Source organism: Ochotona princeps, chromosome 28 (assembly GCF_030435755.1).
Source record: "Ochotona princeps isolate mOchPri1 chromosome 28, mOchPri1.hap1, whole genome shotgun sequence".
In the NCBI taxonomy this organism is placed as follows: Eukaryota; Metazoa; Chordata; class Mammalia; order Lagomorpha; family Ochotonidae; genus Ochotona; species Ochotona princeps.
Genome location: NC_080859.1, coordinates 20,109,793 through 20,127,030, shown reverse-complemented (window position 1 = coordinate 20,127,030; position 17,238 = coordinate 20,109,793). Strand labels below are relative to the sequence as shown.

Below are 17,238 nucleotides of genomic sequence, written 5' to 3'. Positions count from 1 at the left end.
CAATCTTATTAAAAATAAATTACTTGAAAACTTTTAACCCAAATAAGTACCACTGAATCCAGTTTTCAAAAAGCTAGAATTTATTTTACCATGTCATTGATTTGACCTTGGTGTCCAGCAAACTCTCTGACCAGCTTCCTGGTTTCTATGTCCAGCACGCTGATGGAGAAGTCATCCAATGCGAGACCAAGAATACCACTAGCAAGAGAAACGCACCAATTTTAACAAACAAAAAATATTCTAAAACTTGAATTTTTGTCAACCCCAAGTACACTTTTGGAGAAATTAAGCCACATGTTTTACTTTAAACAGTCTGACTTTTTTTCCAATTTCATAAGACTTTAAATTGTATCAAAACACACACACATGCATAGAAATCCATTGTCAAGAAAGCAAAAAGTTACCTGTCCCTATGTAGTAGCATCATATTTGGAGATGAGTCAAGGTTCACAGAATGGATTAAATTTTTATTTTTAAAGTTCCAGAATTTGAGTAATCCTTCACTGCCAGCTGTTACTGTCAACTGGTTTAGCCCATCCACCGCAATGCCTCTAACAGATCCCTCGTGAGCTGTAAATACACGATGAAAGAAGAAATTAGAATGAACACGGCCTATCTGAACAGCATACAGACTGGATCCTTCATTCAAACACCCACATTTCTACCATTTCTATCCCCTGAGATACTGAAATGAATCAGGATTTCAAAAGTTAGGAATTCTTACTTATTTTAATTCTTAATTATTTTATTGCTCAGGTACAACAGAGAAATAAGGTGACATCATGAAGAACGTTTCAGAAAACAGGTAAGATTTTTCCGTTTAAAGCAGGGAAGAATACAAAAATTTAATTGGTAGTCTATCTGTTTTCCCCTTATGTATCCATCATTTTTTTGAGTTTTTAAACATATTAATAAAAGATGTGACAACACCTGTGCCACATGGAGAAAAATAATAGCCCAACTAAAGTTGAATTTCCTACAAACAGTAAGAAGGGGAAGCATCATGGAGCTGTAAGTTAGGCAGCTTGCCACGATGTCAGTATCCACATCAGAGACCTAGTTTTGAAAGAGTAACCGAGCTGCTCTGCTTCCAGTCCAGCTCCCTGCGAAAGCGCCTGAAGCAATGTACAGATGTCCGGGTGCTCAGGAGCCTGCCACCAAACCGGGAGACATGAACAGAGCTGCAGGGACCTGTCCCAGCCCTGGCCACTGCGGGCACTGCAGCAGCCAGCCAGCAGGAGGAAGCTCTCTCAATGATAAAATAAAGTAAAATTTCAATACCTTGGTCCTTGCCAAAACTACCTCGATGTAAACCAGACTGCATGTTGTACACATCGACAGCTCCTGATGACAGACCAATCACGGCAAAGTTTCCGCAGGAAGTGATATCCACTGCCTTTGGGGAGAGAAAGTTAAACACAGGTGATGCAGAAAGTAATGTTCGGTTGTACTCTTTACTTTTTTTAATTTCTAAAATTTATTCTCATTTATTTTAAAGGCAGAAAAGCAGGCAAATTATGAATAAGACATTGCATATAAAACATCTGAGGTACATAGAGTTTCTATAATAAAATGTTAATCATCAAAATAGCAGTATTCTAACAAAAAGATGTACTGCCACGTGTCAGCAGGATGCCACCTACAAAAAAATCAGAAGACTGCATTTTTATCTAAATAAATCATTGACTTGAGACCTAAAAAAAGAAAATATCTAATTTTTTAACATAAAGTTGCTATATCACTATTAAGAAATATTCACTCAGCATTACAAGTATATTTCACATGAATATACTTTTCTTAACAACTGAAGCGTATTCCTTCAAAGCCAGTTTCATAGGATTTTATGCCCTATATTTTTACGGGGCCAGTGTTGTGACACAGTGGGTTATGACACCACTTAAAACAACTAGCTCAGTACTGGTTCAAGTCCCAGCTACCAAATACATAGATCTTAACGAGAACACAAACAGTATTAGTGGGACAAAGGATCCCTTGGACTTCATGGAAAGAAAAAACTCACACACTAAAAATATTACTAACAAAAACAGTCCTAAATCACACCCTGATGAGGGATATGGATCCAAAACATACAGAGCTACCACAACTCAATAATAATATTAGGGAGTAACTTCAAACAACAAGTTCTCTCAACCGGCATTAGCATCAGTGAATTTAGATGTTAGCAAGATTATCCTAGCATAGCTCTGGGTTTTTGTTTGTTTTTAAAGATTTACTTGAAAGGCAGAGTTAGAGAAAGGAAGGAAGAGAGAGGTCTTGCATCTGCTGGCTCACTCCCAAATGACAGCAAGTCAGCTGGGCCAGGCCCAAACCAGGCGTTCTGTCTGGGTCTCTCAGTCTAGTTTAGGGAACCACGGACTTGGGCCATCCTCTTCTCTTTCCCAGCTGCATTAGCAGGGAACTGGACTGGAAGAGGAGCAGCCAGGACTAGAGCCCCAGAACCCATGGGGTTGGCCAGCAGTGCAAGTGGTGGCTTAACCTGTTATGTCACAACGCCAGCTCCCACAGAGCAGTTTAAAGGAGAAAAGTATACGGATAACAAACTCACTTACTGTTGCAGTAATGTCATTTTTCTTCAACTCTTTTGGCTTGAGAAAGTAAGCACCTATTGTAGATCTTTGATAATTCCAGGTTGAGCAAGATAGCCTACCTTGATGGCAAGCTATGATACCATCCCAATCACTTTCACGGGCTTCCTCTAAAACATAATCAAAATCATAAATTAAACTGCTTCCTATTCTCATTCATTCATCTACTACTTGTTGACCTAATATTGCAAGTTATCATCGCACTTATTTCCTGTGACTGTCACCCAACAGTCTCACCTTCTATGTGCATTTCTCTGAGTGCAGTGCCACTTCAATGACAGAGCACTTAGTCTCAGTGTACTTAGATCCAATCTACCAAGAGCTCTACTGTCCCCAGCTAAGGCTGGCTCCAGGCTTATTCTTCTACATTAGCTATCCTTCATTATCCGAGGAACAAACAGAATAAACATAGGGGACAGGAAGTCAAATTATTCAAAATCAGCTATTACACAGAAGAGCAAATCCTGAATCTAATAATTTCTCTTACATGATCTTCATCCAAGATTAGCATGCACTTGAGGTTACCTTCTGAACATGCATTAATATCAGCAAACACATTTTTAAAAAAGGAGGAAACTAAAATGTGCAGAATGACAAAAGGGAAGTAGTTTACCAGCTGCAAACTTTGTGATGGGTGGAAGCCTCACTGACATGGTATTCTGAAGTCCTTTACGTTTGACTCTCTTTTTATTTATTAACCCTGGGATTGGTGACAAAAAAAAAAACAGAGTATCCTGCTTAGTGAAAAATGTACAGAAAACATATCAAACAACCAGCACTCACTGACACATAACGAAAAGTTCAAGATATTCCCATTTAAGACAGGAGGAAATGAATGGTGCCACTATTTAGAAACTATAATCTAATATTATGTAATACTCTGAAGTTCTTGGCCTATATTGCTACATAATAAAAATAAGGTATAATCAAAAACAGGAAAAACAATAATTGAAGATGATGATATAACGCCTATACACTAACATGAATCCAAACATTTAATTATTAGAATTAGCAACAATCTCAATTAGGCCACTACAAAATTAATATAAAAAATACACCAAAACAGAAATAAAATGAAAATGATTATAGTGACATTAGTAGATATATGTATACATACACACACACATATAATGTAACTGAAAATAATCATAAGACAAATTGAAGGAGAACTTTATAAGACTTCATTGAGGTATATAAAGGACAGCTCAGTGAGCATTATCATATTCTGAGATATGATGATTCTTCAAGATCAAATCTCTCCAATTTAATTCCAAAATTAATTATTTTAGAAACTGATTTAAAAAATTATGCTTACATGCATCTGAAGGCACATACCTTCACAATCAGGACATTTACATAAAAGGCCGCACACCATCATTAATGACTACAAAAGACTTCTGTTCAAAAATATTCAATCAGATGTTAAAAAAAAAGCCTCAATTGCCTAACTGGCCTGCCAAACACCAGGATCCCATATAAGCACTGGTTCGTGTCCTGGCTGCTCCACTTCTCATCCAGCTCCATGCTTGTGGTCTGGGAAAGTGCAGAGGACGACCAAAGTCTTGGGACCCTGCACCTGCGTGGGAGACCTGGAAGAAGCTCCTGGTTCATCTATAGGCTGAGCTCTTGTCATTGGCAGCCATTTGGGGGAGTGAACCAAGAGACAGACAAGCTTTCTGCGTCTGTTTCTCTCTGTAAACTCGCCTTTCAAATGAAAATAAGCAAATCTTAAACAAAAAAAAAATGCACATTCTAAAGCTGGAAACAATGAGATGGTCAGGGAGACTCCAACAAGCTCACCAAAGCAAAACCATGGTCTCTGCTTCCTCTGATACTTTTTAAGCCAGCTGGTTCGGACCTTTAAATCTGCACCCTATCGATGGATCAAGCTGGATAATACCCTTTGGTTGGCAACAGTGTTCCAAAAAAAGCAACCACTTCTATAGGAACTTTCTTTTGTTAGGGATCCTACTAGTACCTCCTTTGGAAACACATTATTTCGGGTTTGTACAAAAGAAGAAATATATCAATGACAGTTCCTTCAACTGTCAAATAATTCTGAAATGCTTCTTTTGTGACAGGGAGCTAATTTTCTATCTTGCAAATAACCCACCATGTCCCAAGCTCTTGTTGAATTTTTCATGTACTGTGGAAAATGACTGAAGAGTTCCATCTTGACCTGTAGACACAGAAAATTTCAAATTGGGCTTCAAAACAATGCACTATGTGAACCACAGACCCTACAGATTGTATAAATGCTAAAGTTATAATTTGAGACACTGTACACAGAATGCCAATTAATAAGAACAAAAGCCAAATGAAAATGAAGTATTAGCACTTTTGAGTAAATAAACAGAATAATAGTCACATTTTCAGAATTTGTGGATTAGTAAATCAGACATGCCAAATGAAGACAATAGTTGAAACAATCACCTTAGTTGAAACAGAATTCCAAGTCACCCAGAGAAAAGTCAAACACAATGAGCACTCAGTTCTTAATGCTTGCTAAACAGTTAAATTGCATAAAGGAGAAACTCACTTGCACTTAGAATTTGTTGTCCGTTTTGTCCATAATATCTAATCTTAGTAATAGGAGCACTGTGTCCCATTCTGAATTTCAAAAGTCGGCCCTCACCTGTAGGACCATCAAATATCCATATCTGCCAAGAAATATAATAGTAAGGTTCTTGTTGTGTTTGCTACATAATCTGTAAGCAGTCAGAGAGCCTGGCACTGGGCAGAGAGCAAGGTAGTGATTCTGGATGTCTGGAGGATGAGAGTGGAGGCTGGGAAGGAAATACATTACTTTTTTTCTCAATTCATCGCAATTACGTCACCTGCTGTGCTTTTGTGTCATAATCCCATTATGTCATCCCACATTTTTTTCATCTTCTAGGCTCAAGGTTGCCACATAACACAAGCTTGTCATAACCCAAAGCATGAATCAGAGAGTGTAGCAAGATGACAACAATAATCTTAATACCCTGAGAGCATTGTCAGCACCATTTGTAATCAACAGTGGCTCTCTATGAAGAAACGTCAGGCCAGCAATCGCTGTAGAATGCGCATTCCTCATTTGATTGATAAGTTTTTTGTCTTCTAGATCCCACAGTCCAATATGGCCACATGGGCTTCCAGCTGCCATCACTGGATGACCATCTGTTATTGAAATACGACACAAAGAAAAACACACATCTTAAAACTAAAAATCCTGCTACCCTTTAAATATAGAAATACAAAATTATGAATGATAGATCAATAATCCATCCATGTTCTTTAACCTTCTTCTGTACCAGGATCTTATAAGTTTTTATTAATCTACAAAAAATATTTAAATAAATTTCCATTGCCTTTTAAGTATTCCTAACTTCTAATAAGTGAGATAAAAATTACCTGTGCGGAATGAAATTGAAGTGATGGGTCCCCAGTCCTGACGAAACTTCATCAATGTTTCATCAAACTTAATGTTGTGAATGATAACCTGACCCGACATAAGACCAATTGCAATAACATCCACAGCTGGTGCCTGAAAATTAAATTATTCCATTTTTAATTTTCTTCAAAAAAAAACTAGCTTCCATAACCCTGACCATTTTACCTTATTATGAATTACCAAAATACAGTCTTACTAAGGTTGGTAACATAAAATAAATAAAACCAAAGGCTACTGAGCACCAAAAACCAGAAGGACTTTTTCTAAATTACTTCACAGGTTCACTCCTGCCAGTCCATACCCTCACCTAACCCCTGAAGCACTGCTAATAGTAAGAATGTTAAACAGAAAATAAAGCTCATGTGGGAACTCACTAGAGATCACTGACTACATGCAAATCAAATAAGAACTATCAGAACACATAAGAAGGCTTAACATGTGCCTGATAGCATAAAAGGTCAACTCTAAAGGAAGTAAAAAATTATTTTCCAAGGGAAAACAAACAAAACAGACTAGGTTAAAAGAGAAAGTTTTACTGTTAATCTATTTCAGCTCTAATACTGTGGTTATTATGATTATTCTTATAATTAAAATGTTCCATAACACAAACGGTTTTTACATACAGGCTCTGAATTTCTGCACTGTAACACAGGTCAACATTCATTACTTCACAGACGGAGTCTGACTAAATATCTTATTAATACAGCACTAAGGCACCGTGGTGAAAACCACCATGTCCCTCTTCAAGCAAGGTTAAGGCTGACGGCTGTCAAAGAGGACGACAGAATGCGTGTGTATGAAGAAAGAATATGCAACCAACAGCCGTGCCAGATCCTTTATAAACATGCTTTGTTGGCTCAAAAATAAAAAGCAGCCATTCCTATAACAGTCACTACTGATTGGTTCCAATTTATTTCAAACCACAACTCCCAATATACCAACAGATTTCTCTGTATGGCCTACAATATCCTTTGCCTCAATGGACAACTCCCACTCTGCACAAGGCAACAGACTGTAAGCTGGAAAGAGAGTACAGTTTCACAGCAATCAGTTTCAGAGCCGAACTCCACGCAGAAAGGATCCCACAGCATGTACAAAGCTGCCATCACTTGCTTTCAACCACATTTCCAAACACTATTTCCTCACGGTAATTGTTATAAAGGTATATCAGGCTACATTTTCTAGCCTAAAAACACAGTCTAGTCCCTGAAATTAAAACCATCTTCCTACTGTTTCTTCTTTTAAAAAAAAACCAATAAAATACGAACCTGCTGAAGAGCTGTCACTCCAACTTTCCATCCTGGAAATGTATACAGAAGTTTACTACGTGAAGAAAAATCATTGAAAGATTTTAATTTTTTGAGGAAAACAAAATTAAGATTATTGTTCCAAATGAAATCGCAAGTTATATTTATGTATTCAATTCTTAGTCTGTCACACTCTAAGAACAATTACCAGCTTACTTAATATCAAAACAGTCCCATTAGATAATTACCATTATCAAATTTTTGAGAAAATTATGCTAAATAATTAAACTAATTATATGTTCAATAGTAATGGAAGCCAAATTGTAGTTTCCAAGTCATCTCTGTAACAAATAGCTAAGAAGCAAAAGATGAATAACAACTATTATATACTACAGACAATAAAAAAAAAGATCTTAGAATACAGGCATAACTCATTTTTCTCTTCAAGTTTCCAGAAACACCATCACTAAAAGAACTACACTAGATTTTAACACAATTCTGTTAGCATATTGTATGACTGTATCAGCAAAACAGTGATGCTGCTCTCAATTTCAGACTACAGCATAAATGATACATATAGTAAAAATAGCTGAAATCATTATAAAAATAGTAAGGTATTAAATCTATTTATCTATTTTTGAGAGGTGGACAGAGGAATTTTCATCCGCTGGCATATTTCCTTATTTATTTATATTACTTGGAAGTCAGAGTTACAGAAAGAAAGGGAGAGTTGGAGATCTTCCCTCTGTTGGTGTACTCCCCAAATGACAACAGCCAGAGCTAGGCTTGTGTAAAGCCAGGAGCCAGGAGCTTCCTCTGGGTCTCCCACTCAGGAACAGGGACCCAAGGCCGTGGGTCGTCCCTTGTGCCTTCCCAGGCCATCAGCAATGAGCTGTGTCAGAAGTGGAACATCCTGGATTTGATACAGCACCCACATGGGATGCTGGCGCTATAGGCTGAGAACTAGCTAGCCTGCTATGCCACAGCACTGGGCCCCAATTCATTCCTCAAAAGCCCACAACAGGCAGGACTGGGCCAGGCCAAAGCCAAGAACCTCAATCTCAATTGGATAGTGCACCTCTTAGAACACACTTTTTTTTTAAGATTTATTTTGTTTTTATTGGAAAGTCAGATATATAGAGGAGAAGAGACAGAGAGGAAGAGCTTCCATCTGCTGACTCACTCCCCAAGCAGCCGCAACAACCAGTGCTGAGCTGATCTGAAGCCAGGAGCCTGCAGCCTCTTTGAGGTTCCCATGTGGGTGCAGGCTCCCAAGGCTTTGAGTGGCCCTTGACTGCTTTCCCAGGCCACAAGCAGGGAGCTGGATGGGAAGTGGAGCTGCCGGGCTGCTGGGACAAGAACCAGCACCCGTATGAGATCCCCGCATACACAAGGCAAGGACTTTAGCAGCTAGGCTACTGCACTGGGCCCAGAATGTGCTTTTTTTTGTAAGTTTGTTTTTATTGGAAAAGCAGACTTACAGAGAAGGAGAGACACAGAGAGAAAGCTCTTCCATGCTTTACTTCAGCCCCCAAATGGGCACAACAACCAGAGCTGAGCTAGTCCAAGCCAGGAGCAGGGAGCTGGACAGGAAGTAGAGCAGCTGGGACACAGAGCAACACCCATCTGGAATCCTGATGTTCCTAAAGGGAGGATCTGTCACTGAGCTGTCCTGCAGGGGCCCTTCATTTCAATTTAAATAGGTTTAAATTTAAATATGCTGTTTTGTTTTGTTTTTTAATGCTCCACAGTAGCCCAGGCTGCCATCTCCCTGGATAAATAGGCAGAAGTATCCAAAATCAATCCAGCCATAAACCCAAATCTCCAGCTTTAAACACAACAGAGTGGATACTTGTCTTCTTGTTTCATGACCAAAGCGCTTCTGCCAGGAAAACCATTCTTCTATAAGTGCTGGCACTAATACAACAGTCTAGTTTTGCTTAACTTCTCTCCCCTCTCCTAAACTTCACAGAAAACAGTTGCTATTGATGACAATCTCAGGATTACTTCACCGCAGCCTTCTCTGAAGCTACTGGGTTCTTTCCAGTCACCGGGCCATTAACATGTATTTTTCAATAAGCGTTTATGAGACTGCTGACCACGTGCCAAGACAACATGCCAATGTGCACAGATGTCATGTCATGAGCAACAACTTCAAAAACACTCAGGTTTATTAACAACTGTTCACATAATCATCAGAGCGAGGAAGACAAGAGACGTAGTGGTAGGTATTAGGAAGCAATAGGTGAGGACAGGGTGACGATCACGTAAGGCATTATCTAAGTAGAGTACTTACTTTGATTTTACATTCCACAGCTGAAGGCTGCCTTGTTCACTGCCCAGAAGTATTTTATTTAAGTAGGTACTTGGATGCAATATTGCAGAAATTTTAAATACTGAGTTATCAAAAGTCAATTGCAAGTATTCTTCTATAAAAGGGAAAGTTATAAATAACATTAGTTTTTTCTTTATAAAAATATTTCACACACCATGTCGGTTTATCAAAAAGTATTGTGCTAACATATTTTAAAAATTTATACACTAATCTATAAACATTCCTTGAGAAATAAACATCATTAGGAGAAACTTGTAATTTACACCACTAAAAAATTTCTCAAAATTCTAAAATACTCTAATATTCTAAATAATACGCTAATATTCTAAAACATTCTAAAATAAATTTGTTAAATGGTTTTTAGAAAAGAGTAAAAGGTTCTAGGGATCAGTACTAATAATTTTATAATCAACAAATAATAAATGTATTTATAATCAAGAATCAACAAATGTTCCAAGTAAAACTCTTCCAGAGTGAAAACCCAAGCATCTAAAAAGCTTGGTAGGCCACACACAAACAGCAGAGGCAAGCCTCGGTGGAGCTAAGCGTTTCTCAGTTTCCTAGAACGCCTACTACAAGAAAATAATGTCTAATCATTGAGTAGTGGATGGGTTAGCCAGATATACACAAGTATTTTTTGCAATCTTTGGTTAAAATTACTATGCTTCAATTTTTTTCCTTCACAATTCATCCATGGTTCAAATAATTTCTCACCAACTTTTGCAGTGAATAATCATCAAAGAAGACATCTCATTTTACTTTCACACCACTCGGCACATTGATGGACCCTCCCCAGCATGAGTGTGCCCCAGCTCAGGAGACACACATGTAAGAGAAAGTACAATCAACTTTAAGTGTGAACAGCTATTTAACTTAAAAGTCACAACACAGGGTTCCCTGAAGACCTTCCTGCAATTTGCTCTTTAACATCGACAGAAACAACCTGGGCATCAGCATTAAGAGAACACTGTTAGTCATACCATTTAATTTCATAAAACGCCTTTAACATCTAACTGCATGGAGGATAATTCTGAAATTCTGTTCCCTCTCCGGGCAAGGAAGAAAGGTACTAATTTAAACAACATGGGAAAAAATTGCCAAGAAGGCAACTGCTAGACTATTTACCAGAAACAAACATACTGTATCAATAACACAGTTAAGAGGCAACACGAGCTCGAAACGTGATTAAAGAACTTAAGATATTCAATTCCAGTGGACACAAACTTTTACTGCGGAAAACAGTCAGGTGATAAATTCTTCATGATTAAAGAGTCACAGTCCCCAAAACATAGCTCAGTGCCACTGCATACTACAGTCTTCTTTACTGAAAGGCGAATTACTTGAACATAAATTAAAATCCACTCCACAGGGATAATGTAACAAATCACTACAATCAGAGAACGGAAATGGAAAAGTGCAAGTTACACACAATAAATAAACTATAAGTAACTAACTAGCTGACCCAAATCGCCTATTTTTTAAAACTGCTCTTACGCAAGGATTCCTCAAAGTTTGTGGGAAAATGGAATTAAAATCTAAGCTTGTTTGCACCAAAAAAAACAAAAAAACAAAAAAACAAAAAAAAAAAACCCAACTTTTTAAATCCTCACAGTCTTTTCATAATACTCAATCTCCATGAACTCCCTGGAGTCTTTCTCAATATTTAGGATCTATTCTTAAGCCATTCTGACACAAGATCCCTGGCATGAAAGTTACACTTATACAGATTTTTAATTTTACCTTATACAGTACAAAACAAACTAATAAATAAATCAGTTAATTCTTACCTTCTGAATATATATGCCAAATAATAAGAACGCTGTCAGTATCGACCGAGATAATGTGATCTCCAAAGGGTTGCAAAAGATGGATTTCTGCCTTATGACCCTTAAAGGTATGTACTATCTGCAAAATCAAGACAGAACAATTTCTTACTACTCATTCATCACGTAGTAGTGTTCACATCGTCCAAAGAAACTTCTAAACCTGAAAGGTGGCCCAACTTTTGCTTACCCAGGTGAGATGAACAGAGAGCCAAGACGCAGAGCCCACCTCCCCTCAACCACGTCAGTAAGCAGAGCAGAGAATTCAGACCCAAGGGAGGCTGGAGACAAGGCACACACACATCTGGGTCTCATCCAGTTAGACCAGCACAACTCCGAGTGCCCTGGGACAGAGCTATGCTTCAGCAGCCTGAGCTCTCTAGGCCATCACTGGCTGGCTTTAGGATGAGGGAATGTACCTGACCCATCCCTAGGACGCTCTGCTTTGACACAAATCATCTCACAGAGGCCGATCCTCACACCACCCTCTTCCATGTTCTTGGTTTTCACCAGGCTCCAGGACACAATTTCCTCAGCCTGGGCCTTCTGGTCCTTGCCGTGGTAACTGCCTCCCACAGCTGACAGCCCCATGCTGGCTCTGTTCTCCTCACCCTGACCTACAGTTCCTTTATTAAAGTCTCTTAGAAATCACTGAACATCGCCCCGTTCCCTGCCTCTCATAGACATTCCAGCGAAAACTAACTACAACATAAAAATCAGAAAACTTTTTTTCCACTTCCCTGAAAATCCAGATTTTTATGAAAGAGTAAGTTTTTCCTTCACCACCGGCACTGACTGGAGGGCTGTGCAAACAACCTTTGCTCCGAGTAAAGCGGTGATGCTGTCGTCTGACTACCTAGGAATTCCCACTCCCCCCTTCCCTTTCAGTCCGTACCACGAAAGCCAGGCCACCTCTCCAGCTCATTGTTCCAAGGCAAGCTTATAAATGAGCACTTAGTTCTTAAAACTTATAGCTGAGCCGTTCACGAAGAAGTCAATCTATAAATCAGCAGCATAAATAGCAATGCCTTGAGAAAACACTTTCAATACACATCATCCTACCCTATTAAATATACAAAACAGAAAGTTCTGGAAACAGAACCTGACGGGACATAAATACTTGGAAGCTGTCTACATATTCTGACATTTATTCCTCTTAAAGAAAATTAAAGTCTCCTGAGAATCTAATCAGTTTTATTTTTCTCCAGAAAACCAAGTAAACACTAGTAGGGAAAAAAATACCACTCTACGAGTGCCCCAGGTAGACTGGCAACACTGAAGATCCCCGCACTATCATAACTACTGACTAGGGAGAGCAAGCGCGAGCAGTTCAACAACACAAACCTCTTTATTACGGGCAAACGCAGAGAACACATTCCCGTAGGCCGCAAACACCAGCCTCTCGTCAGCCGCCAGACAGCAGATGTCCTGCGGGACAGAGTTGCCTACAAGAAAACATAAAAAAACAAGGATTTCTAAGACCACGGAACCTCCACTAGTCATTTCTCAGAATTTGTGGGGGACTGGTTCCAGAACCCTGACCCCACAAAATACTAAAATTTGAGGATGCTTATATAATCTCTAGGTTATCTGTAATACTGGATACAATGTAAATAACTACTATACTACATTAACAAAGTGTATACATGCTCAACAAGATTTTCCGGAGGGGGAGGGGCTGGTTTATTTTAAATGTCCAGTTGATTGAGTGCACAATGTGGAACTCAAGCACAGAGGGCAAGCCAGAGGTTGACTGGGGAGAATCACCATTTAATATACAAAATTCTCACAAACGCTCATCTATGTTTCAAGGAAAAGCTTTCAAAACCATCAAGTTCAATACTAATTTCAGGGATGTTTTAAAAGCAAATCAGAGCTTAGAATCCCTAGCTTCTACACTCTGGGCAAACCCCTAAAAGTCTACACAGTACTCCACAGGCCAGGTTTGAATAACTGAAGACAACAGAGTTTCTACGCAACCTTCTACAAGACAAACAAGCTTATCATCTGGAGCCATTTCCCACATAACATGACCTCTTGATTCCTAGCGAGATCCCAAATGCTCTTCTCCTTTCATTTCTTCTTTTGGAGCCAGGACAATTGACCTTAAATCTTTCATGTTACATATTATATTGTGAGATTTCATTTTCATAATGCTATTGTCTTAGGTTCATCATCCATTTCCGTATCTGAGTCTTGGTATCTTTCCACTATGAAGAAAACTTCATAGAAATGTATTTATCAATTAAACACGATCCTGTGCCGGACTTTACTGTTACTGCTATACAAGTTTGTCAGACACATACTGGACTGGTTCTACTTTTTATAAGTCTTCAATTTATCTCTCTCTCTCTCTCTTTCTCTCTTCCTCTCTCTCTCTCTCTATATATAGATATTAATTAAAAAAAGGATAGTAAGAATATATGGAATACACGAACTCCAAAGACAGTCCATACTTACTCACGGCAACCAGTTTGAGTTTCTGGACCTGTTGACAAAGAAAAAATACATACATAAATTTTCATAAATGAAAAGTTACAATGAACATTAAAAGGTGAACAGTAAGATAAAGCTCCCAAATACGTTTGTCAGGCTTCCTTAAAGACACTCATTGATTTGACTTTCATTATTAGAAAAGCTTCTATTTTCACCTACTGTACCAAGCTCAGTGATGGAAGGGACAAACACCTCCTGTAATGGGCCAATGAGTAAGTCTTTCAGGCTTGGTAGTAAATGTACTCTCCTGTAATTCTTCAGCTCTGCCATTAGGGTGACACATTAAACAAAAATGCCACATACATTAAACAAATGCGCAGAGTTATAGTCCCAATATCTTTCATCTATGGATACTGAAATGTTACTTTCATAAAGTCTCCATATGCTCTGACATTTTTACCACGAGACTCAAAAATGTCAAATCCTGGGGCTGCCACCATGTTGTATCAGCTAACCCTCTGCCTGTGGCCCTGGCACCCCATATGGGCTCCAGTTCAAGTTCTGGATGCTTTAGTTCAACCCAGCTCTTTATTTGCACTGAGAAAACAGCAGAGTCCCTGGACCCTGCACCCACATGGGAGACTCAGAAGAGGCTCCTGGCTCTCAGCTAAACACTGGCCCAGCTCTTGCCTCCGCAGCCATCTAGAGAGTGAACCAGCAGGTGGAAAATTCTTTCTCTCTTTCTCTCCTCTCTCAATTCTTTCAAATAAATAAAATTTTTCTTCAAAATAGATAAAGTCCTTTTTAAAAAAGCCAAATCCATCTACAAATTCTGGTCACAGCTTGTACACTACAATTTTCAAACCCCTATCTATGGTTACTAATCCAGTAGCCATATTGCATAGGGAGTGTTAATTACAACTTTCTGTCTCAAATTCCTCATCTGTTAAAAAAAAAAACAGGGCTGAAATAGGTACCTAACTTATGAAATGGTTTGTAATAACTCAATGAGTAAATTGGTCTCAAATAATTAAAACGGGGCCAGACGTTTTATGGGTTCAGGAATCCTAAATGGTTTAAAGTGAGACAGTCATGGTCACAGCAAAGAACATGTGAAGACCACATTAATGAACATGGTGCATCTGGTTTCAGAAGCCGTGGCCCAATGCATTGTTGGTCTCAGGAGTGTACAAAATTAGAGAACAGTAAGTATTCCAACCTATGATAGAATAATTACATCTTTTTTATTTTATCTTTTATAATGATTACACGGTTGATCAGGGTAGGAAAGATAGAGGTTTAGGGAAAACTGGGTCAATTCACTGTTTCCAATTTTACGATTTCTTCTTGTTTCTGGGGGAAAGAGAGAGACAAAGGGGGAACCACTCATGACTTTCCACACATCCCAGTACCCAGGGATGAGGAACCACCAGCTCCCATCAACCCAGCCTCCATGTGTACATGTGCCCTAGTGGCGTGGGCAGTTCTGAAGTGCTGTCCATTCTGACAGGAGGATGACGTCACCCTCCCAATGTCCACTGGCTGACACAGTAAGCCTCAACCCTCCATTCATTGAGACTTTTTGCTGTCATCATTCGACTGGGATGTGTAATTAAATCTTAGAAATATTACCGGTACTCAAATTACAGAAGGCCTTAAAAAACATTTTTATGATATCCGAACTTCAATTCATATCAGAAAACTCTCAAATTCGATATTATTATTTTTTAACTTTATTTTTTGATGATGTTTACGGAGTGATTAAGGTGGCAAAGATTCAGAATAAAGGAAAAGTAGGTGTGGTCACTGTTTTCAAATTAAGAAAATTTCTTAAATTGCTATAAACGGTGAAAACACATTCTGTGCTAAGCAAAGGCTTCCCCTGCACGCACAGCACAGAACTGTGTGTGTATGTGTGTGGGGGGGATATACAGTGTCAGGAAAAGCAGGATTAAGACATCAAGAGCTCTATAAATACGACACAGTGGAGATACACTTCAGGCCAGAAACATTAAAGAGCAAAACCAGAACATCCAGAACAAATGTGGGGAACGGTTACCACCACCCTACAAAACCAGTGATGGGAGTCTAACCATGCTTTCTTTATTCCCCAATTTTCCTCCACAGTAACTGAGACTTCCTCTCCAACCGGCTGCCAATCTGCAACTCTGCTTGTTAATAATGCATTTCATTTTCATAGTCCTTGCGAGGCAGGTGAGCCAACTGCATGCTTCCCAGGGGCAAAAAAAAGCTGCATGAATTAACATTAGCTGTTCTCACCCTCCTCTTCTTCAAAGGTCGCTGCCCTCACTAAAAGCCTAGAGTGTTCTGCAGACAAGCAAAAGGCGTGATCAACCAAAGCTCCCTTCAGCCGACGAGACAGTAAAGGGAAAATACCATCACGGAACCGGAAGCAAGTTAAATTTTCTGAGATTCATTCTGCTAGTTTATCAGGGGGTTCGGGGGGGGGGGGGGAGGCTCCAGAAAGCTCACACCGAGCTTGCAAAGCAACTGCTGCCAGGACTGAAGAATCCGTGGCCCCCCGTGCAGGAAGCTCGAGCCTGGAAAACGAACACAAAAGCAGCAGAATCCTGTCGATAATCTTCTCTGCTCTGGCTCTCCCAACGTGTTTTTTAGTTTGCCTGTCTACCTCGGCTTGGGTCCAGAGCGGCGCCGTAACAGCCAGGGCAAGGCTCATCTCTCCCGGGAAGCCCGCCGAGGCTGAACGCAGCACGTGGACAGAGCCAGGAGGGATGGACAGAGCCAGGAGGGATGGACAGAGCCAGGAGGGATGGACAAACCCAGCGCCTTCCCCGGCCGGCCGGCGGGGCTCGGGCAGCACGTGGACGGCACGGGAGAGGCGGCACTCACGTCGTACGTGTGGAAGCTCTTGCCCACGCAGGTCGTCACGTAGAAACGGCGCTTCAGGGAGTTGAACCGCACCACGTGCGCTATGTCGCTGCTGAACAGCCCCAAGGCCCGGAAGCCCGCGAAGAGCGCGCTGGCCGTGCGGCCCTGGGCGCCACGCTCCATGGCCGCGGTCACCGCGGTCCGACCCGCAGGCTCCCCGCGCCGAACCACCGGCTCTGCGCGCTTCCGGTGTCGGCGGCCGAGGGGGAACTTCCCTCGGTGCAACCAAAAAAAGGACTCCCTCCGCAGCGCTCAGGGAAGGCGCGATTTGCGTTCCGCCGGCTGCTTTCTCCCACCTGTGACCTTCAAGGTCTGTGAGCTGAAGATGCTGAAGAAAACTCCAGGGACTTTCTGACTGAACCCTGGGTGCAGATGGCAGCTGAAGACACCATCTAGCCAAGTCCTGATTTTTGCGGCCGTTTTCGGAGTGAAGGAGTAGATGGAAGGT

General features: G+C 40.2%; 1 protein-coding gene across 1 annotated transcript in view; it reads right to left on the bottom strand.

Annotated features, from left to right (window-relative positions):
- Positions 1-16,952, bottom strand: part of WDR36 (WD repeat domain 36) — a 30,602-nt gene extending 13,650 nt beyond the window's left edge. Inside the window, exons 1-15 of the mRNA XM_058656308.1 lie at positions 16,752-16,952; positions 13,905-13,932; positions 12,789-12,889; positions 11,409-11,526; positions 9,583-9,715; positions 7,308-7,362; positions 6,000-6,132; positions 5,590-5,765; positions 5,146-5,266; positions 4,720-4,785; positions 3,220-3,306; positions 2,571-2,716; positions 1,282-1,396; positions 405-570; positions 90-198 (exon numbers count right to left, since the gene is read on the bottom strand). Coding sequence (XP_058512291.1) covers positions 90-198; positions 405-570; positions 1,282-1,396; positions 2,571-2,716; positions 3,220-3,306; positions 4,720-4,785; positions 5,146-5,266; positions 5,590-5,765; positions 6,000-6,132; positions 7,308-7,362; positions 9,583-9,715; positions 11,409-11,526; positions 12,789-12,889; positions 13,905-13,932; positions 16,752-16,913 — 1,716 coding nt within the window. The 5' untranslated portion in view covers positions 16,914-16,952. The remainder of the gene's footprint in view (positions 1-89; positions 199-404; positions 571-1,281; positions 1,397-2,570; positions 2,717-3,219; positions 3,307-4,719; positions 4,786-5,145; positions 5,267-5,589; positions 5,766-5,999; positions 6,133-7,307; positions 7,363-9,582; positions 9,716-11,408; positions 11,527-12,788; positions 12,890-13,904; positions 13,933-16,751) is intronic.
- Positions 16,953-17,238: the final 286 nt, after the last annotated feature.